Here is a 5,298-nt window from a genome sequence, read left to right as displayed (position 1 = left end):
TTTCTTAACCTATCCAATTTAATGGTTATTAAAATTTAGATAAATAAATATAGCTTTTTCTTAATACAAAATATTGCTTTTTGAAGGACTACACACACTTTGGCTTTAGCGTGTATGCCACACACTCTAGGAGCTGCAAAGAAAAGAGTTGAATAGACCCATTTGTGTAAAATCATGGGCTAATTTGGACCAAAAGATCAAAAGGGCTAAATTGGCGTTTTACGTAAAGTTCAGGGGCTAAATTGGTCCTTATTCCTTTGATATATATACACAACATTTTCTAGTTCATCCATTTCATTTCAAACAAGGGTCAAAGAAAGGAACAAATGATGGAACAAGCCGAGCATGAAAGGCTTGAAGGCTTTTTAAAATGGGCAGCAGCAGAACTTGGAATTTCAGATTCATCAAACAGTTCCCAATCTTTAGAAGAACCCAATTCCTGTTTAGGCATTTCTCTCACTGTCTCTCATTTTCCTGATGCAGGCGGGTCAGTAGTATTATACTCTACAAATTCCTCTTAACTTTATTTGATTATTATTGTTAATATTTTTAGTTTTCAATGAAAAGATTCTACTGTGGAATTGGGTTTGTTGCAGAAGAGGTCTGGGTGCTGCACGTGATCTTAAGAAAGGTGAATTGGTTCTTAGAGTTCCAAAATCTGCACTGCTAACTAAAGATAGTTTTTTGAAAGATGGATTACTCTTATCTGCCATTAACAATCACTCTGCTCTTTCCCCTACTCAGGTTTGCTTATTCTCTTTCTCTACCTTTTTTTTAACAAATGTTAACAGCTTTTTTCTAAAACATTTAGTTAATGATGCCCTTTCTCTGAAATTTAATGCAGACGCTGACTGTTTGTTTGCTATATGAAATGAGTAAAGGACAGAGTTCGTTTTGGTATCCTTATTTGATGCATTTGCCTCGCAGTTATGAGATTCTAGCTACTTTCAGTGAGTTTGAAAAGCAAGCTTTGCAAGTTCAGTTTCTAGTGTTCTTCTTTGTTGTATTACTTACTGGTTTTCATTTGTTTGGTGAGGTTACTAATTCAGATCGGTTGTGACATAAGAATGATGGCTGAAAGGTATTAAATTAATTGTTAGGTGGATGATGCTATTTGGACAGCAGAAAAGGCCATATCCAAGGCTGAGTTGGATAGAAAAGAAGCTTATTCTTTGATGCAAGAGCTTAGACTTAAGCCTCAATTTCTTACTCTTAGGGCGTGGATTTGGGCTTGTGCAACTGTGAGTATACTTTTTTCACCTTCCAGTAAAGGGTGTATGCTAAAAATTTTGTGGCTGATTCAAGCACCTATTATATGAGTAAATTCCCTATGAAATTGACAAGATGTTAATAATCTGTATATGATGTTTATATTTCAGTACGTTAAGTCAGTACCACCTCCTCGTTCACCCCTGTGCTTCATTCATGTTGCATGTACCAGTCTTTGATATTCTGTTGGAACGATCATATTAGGGTTCTTTTGGTCCTGTGTATTATGTCATATAATTTGTGTGTTAATCTCCAATTTTCTGCCTGTTCAAAATTTGAAACTTCAGATTTAATGCTGTTCGTAGATATCCTCACGCACAATGCATATACCTTGGGATGAAGCTGGATGCCTATGTCCAGTTGGAGACTTTTTCAATTATGCTGCTCCAGGAGAGGAGTCAAGTAGCCCTGAAAATGACGAGAGTTGGAAGCCTGCTTCTTGCTTGGAAGATGCTTCTTTGTCAAGTGAACGTTCTACAAGTAACTTCTGTTCAGAGACATTTGATGTGCAGTTAAAGAGCTTGACAGATGGTGGGTTTGATGAAGATAAAGCTGCATATTGCTTCTATGCTAGGCAAAATTATAAAAAGGGGGCGCAGGTACAATAAATTCTTTTTCCAGTCAGTTCAACTGCTTCGAAATTGATTCACTTGTTGATATTTCTTCATTTTCTTCTAATGCTTTTGTTTAAACAGTGAAGATTTAAGAAAGAATGTTATAGCTACTTGGTGCAATATACTTTGCATTTTAGATGGTTTCTTTAGCATAATTGAGTTGACCACATTGCCAATTATATAGTGATTGACCTTTATCGAAGAAAGAGAGGTAGAGCCTGCATCATAAATATGTAAAGTAAGAAACAAAGTTATATGGATCGTTTTTTATGCTGTTACATCTAGATACAACACTGATAATGAATTAGTTAGGATATGTGATGGTTGGCCTCTTGCAAAGCTGTTAACATTTCAAGAATATATTCCTTTTAAAAATTGCATGATATGGAACTGGCTGATTACAAAGACATACAAAAAACTGATGGAGTTTTTATCATTTGATCAACCTTTTGCTTTATATTGTTCATTTCTTTTGTACTTTGCTTATCATCGCCTTATAATTTTGGTTGAATTGCTGGTACGTTAGTTGACAGAAAATGAATGCGAATGAGTGATATTATGTGCTTTCGTTTTTGTTCATTAGCAGATGAAGTTATAAGTTAGAATGATACCTTGTTTGCAGGTTCTGTTAAGTTATGGAACTTACACAAATTTGGAGCTCCTTGAACACTATGGGTTTCTCCTAAATGAAAATCCAAATGACAAGGTATTTATTCCCTTGGAGCTGAGCATGCAATCCTCCAATACATGGCCAAAGGAGTCTATGTACATCCATCAAGATGGGAAACCATCTTTTTCCTTGTTATGTGCTTTGCGGCTATGGGCAACTCCTTCAAATCGGCGAAGGTCTATGGGACACCTTGCTTACTCTGGTTCTCAACTTTCTGTGGAAAATGAGGTATCTATTTTGAAATGGATATCAAGAAAGTGCCATGCAGTTTTAAAAAAATTGCCGACAACAGTTGAAGAAGATAGCTTGCTCTTATCTGCCATAGACAAAATCCAAAATTGCCATAGCCCTTTGGAGCTGGGGAAGATGCTACATGGATTTGAAGGGCAGGCTTCTGCTTTCGTGGAAGCCCATAATCTGCTGAACATAAAAATTGGCACAGAGTCGACAATGTTATGCGGTAAGGCCAAGAGATCAATGGAACGGTGGAAACTAGCGGTTAAGTGGAGGTTAAGCTATAAGAAGACACTCATTGATTGCATTTCTTATTGTACTGAAGTCATCGATTCTCTGTCAATGGAAAATGTTTCAACTGCAGGAACTAAATAATGCAGAAATTAGCATGTTTTTGTTATATTACAATATATTCCTACACTGGGATGAGGGTTGGCAAATCGTAACAATTCCATTGAGATTCTGTCGACCCTCTTTGCACATTTTGGAGGCCTGATTATCAAATATGGGATTATGCTGAAAGCGTAATAGTTTCAGAACACAATTTCAAATTTCAGATCTGCTCTCACCGAGCTTCCAAGTGTTGTTCGTGATATAAGAGGGACTGGAGCCGAGGTAATTATTCGAGATCCTATGGGGACACCACAGCGATAGAATATCCATAATTTCTCTTACTTTGGGTTACACGATTTCAGATATCAATACAATTAGTTCTAGTTTCAGTCCCCCTTTTAGTTTTTGTTCCATTATTTCATATGGATACAATTAGTTCCAGATTCAGTCACCCTTTTAGTTGTCTATCTCAATTTGCTTTTTCAAGTTCAACATGTTTGTTGCTTCTCAGGGTTTCTTTGTCGAATGCAATCTTAAAACAAGGGCCCAGAAACCATTTTCTGATAATGATAAAAACAAGCAGCCCTTCGAATATACTCAAGAATGCCAAAAACAAACCAGACCCCATCCAATTGTATTTTGGCATCCCAGCCATCCAATGTTGGTCTGAACCATTATTCTGCAATCCTAGAGTTCACATTTCTTTAGACCCAAATCAGATTTAAGCTCAAAAGGGACTGGTAAATCCAATAATTTTTAGAAACCAATGATATGGTCAATTTTCTGAGTTAAATTCTCTTTAATAAAGGAAAAAAGAAATAAAAACGTTAAATTTATTCAGCATCGATCGTCTAGAAAAATATTCATCACTTACACCCCACCCATCACATGTCATTCAAAGCGATTCCAACTAATTAACTATTTCTCCATCAAAATAGAATTTCAATTTAAAAACCTCTTTTAACTCAATAAAGAAAAATCCTAAATAAATAATTTTAGTATGACAACAGAAATAGAGAATGATAAAAAATCTGGCCTGGACTTATCGAGAGTAATCGCTAAGTATAGTCAGCTTCAATTATTTGAGAAAATAATCATCACCTCCCACCTCTATTCCTGTCTAATTACTCAACTTTGAAATAATTATTTGATTTCCTATTACTAATAAGAAAAATAATTTTTTATTTAAAAAAAAAAAGAAAAAGAAGAAGATGGATCAGAAATCTGGCTTGGATTCTCAATTGAAAATAGAGAATTAGAACAGCACAGTATATTCAGCTTCGTTCATTTGGGGAAATAATCATCACCTCCATCTTCTTTCTCTTTTACTAAAATTGACCCAAAATAAAGAAGGAAAAAGATTATCTCTATATCTGCAGAGAATGGAGAGTCTGTGACAAGCTAATCTGCTCCTATAATATTTACTATCATGCAGACAAAGGAAATTAGATATTGCGTCAGCTCATACACTGCGTCCATTGTTAATAACGCAGGTAATCAGTATATGACGCAGATGATTTATCAACAAAAATCAAACAACAAAACCTTAAATGAGAAACAGGAAGAGAAAGAAGACGATTTATGCAGGAGGCACAACAGCACTGCTTTGTATCTCAAGAATTCAGGTTATTTATAAGCCTCGCCTCTCCTCTCTTAAACCCTAGAAAACCGACTCTTTTTAGGTTTTAAAAGTGACATTGATAAATCAACGGTGGAGATCTCATTGTGTTAGGTTTCGGTTGTATTGGGCTTTAGATCTATGGGCTAAGGCTTAAGGCATAGTAGCCTCATTAAAACCCTGCATCATCAATTAAATTCTAAAATTTATATATTTTACTAATTTTATTTAAATACTTTAAAAATATTAGATATAAAGATCTCATTTTCAATTTATTTTAAGAAATATTTTTCAGCAGCAACTTTTACAATTTATTATTTTTGAATGTCAGATTTTATATTTTTACATGACAAAAATAATAATGACAAGTTAATTATATTTACTTACAAAAAATTTGTGAATCATCGAAAATTTTATCCTTAATTTGACAAATGTAACCATTAAAAATCTTTCATATATATATTATTTCATATATTGCATTTAAACACAATAAATGTTTTAGGATCACAATATTTTTATTCTTAGTAAACATACTCAACTTGATCAGCCATCTTCCTTAC

At 34.4% G+C, this 5,298-nt stretch overlaps 1 protein-coding gene and 1 pseudogene across 1 annotated transcript; one reads left to right on the top strand and one right to left on the bottom strand.

Moving 5' to 3' along the window:
• The first annotated feature begins 307 nt into the window (after window positions 1–307).
• Window positions 308–3,343, top strand: LOC8278016 (protein SET DOMAIN GROUP 40). Its single transcript, XM_002532744.4, has 6 exons — window positions 308–487; window positions 597–744; window positions 845–976; window positions 1,101–1,241; window positions 1,575–1,868; window positions 2,506–3,343. The coding sequence occupies exons 1-6, from the start codon at window positions 327–329 to the stop codon at window positions 3,160–3,162; spliced, it is 1,533 nt and encodes a 510-aa protein (XP_002532790.1). The 5' UTR covers window positions 308–326; the 3' UTR covers window positions 3,163–3,343.
• Window positions 3,344–4,331: 988 nt separating this feature from the next.
• On the bottom strand, window positions 4,332–4,433 carry LOC112536848 (annotated as a pseudogene).
• Between the last annotated feature and the right edge of the window lie 865 nt (window positions 4,434–5,298).

This window comes from Ricinus communis, chromosome 5 (genome assembly GCF_019578655.1).
Source record: "Ricinus communis isolate WT05 ecotype wild-type chromosome 5, ASM1957865v1, whole genome shotgun sequence".
Classification (NCBI taxonomy): domain Eukaryota; kingdom Viridiplantae; phylum Streptophyta; class Magnoliopsida; order Malpighiales; family Euphorbiaceae; genus Ricinus; species Ricinus communis.
This window is presented reverse-complemented; position numbering and strand designations above follow the sequence as displayed.